Source organism: Cynoglossus semilaevis, unplaced genomic scaffold (genome assembly GCF_000523025.1).
Source record: "Cynoglossus semilaevis isolate Cse_v1.0 unplaced genomic scaffold, Cse_v1.0 C19008262, whole genome shotgun sequence".
NCBI lineage: Eukaryota > Metazoa > Chordata > Actinopteri > Pleuronectiformes > Cynoglossidae > Cynoglossus > Cynoglossus semilaevis.
In genome coordinates this window covers 1-739 of record NW_007588773.1, presented here as the reverse complement: position 1 = coordinate 739, position 739 = coordinate 1, and the positions used below count along the sequence as shown (strand labels likewise).

At 44.4% G+C, this 739-nt stretch overlaps 1 protein-coding gene across 1 annotated transcript; it reads right to left on the bottom strand.

Moving 5' to 3' along the window:
• Positions 1-315: 315 nt before the first annotated feature.
• LOC103399454 (melatonin receptor type 1B-B-like) lies at positions 316-660 on the bottom strand (the record flags this gene model as incomplete). The annotated part of the gene is made up of 1 exon (XM_008338143.1): positions 316-660. A coding segment is annotated over one exon (345 nt), but the record flags the coding sequence as incomplete, so codon positions are not given.
• Between the last annotated feature and the right edge of the window lie 79 nt (positions 661-739).

The following is a 739-nucleotide window of genomic DNA, read 5'->3' as shown; positions in this document are numbered from 1 at the left end:
AAATATTCATGTTGTTTAGAATATATATTTAATCCAGCATGGACAGGGATTGATATCTCAGCTAGAAAACAGGAGTGTTCGGTCATTTATTACTAAAGATGCTGACTTCATGGTCCAACTACAGTTAAAAGTCCATTCCAGATGAACTCGCCTGCCTTTTTATTCGTTTTCCAAAGCTGGTAGAACTCTCCATGTCTCCATGTTTATTTGTCCTTCTCTTTTATTCTGTTCAAGAACAGCTACTATTTATTACAAATCCCCCGGGCATCTGAAAGGACTTCATGAACAATGCTGAGAATGCAGCGGCGCACTTACCTGAATGACAAGCACCCATATTCTAAGATAACAGAAGGTAACCACGGCGATGGGAACCAGGAAGTGAATCACCACCACGGCCACTGTGTAGGAGCTGCTGACGTTCTGGGCGAACGTGCAGGAGTAGACCCTGGGGTCGTAGCGCAGCGACCCCACGAAGAAATTGGGGACGATGGCCACGACGGTGAGCAGCCAAATCAAGGCAACAAACAGCAGCGTGTTGCGGTAGCTGTAGAGGCGACTGTAGGAGAAGGAGTGACAGATGTAGCAGTATCTGTTGACTGCGATCCCTGTGATGTTGAAGATTGAACCAATGACACTGAGGCCCATGAAGAAACCACTGACCTGAGGAGTAAAAAAGAGAGAAATAAAAGTGTTGATTTCGCAGTTGATTTTAGCATCAACACTGAATTAAAAAAAAAAA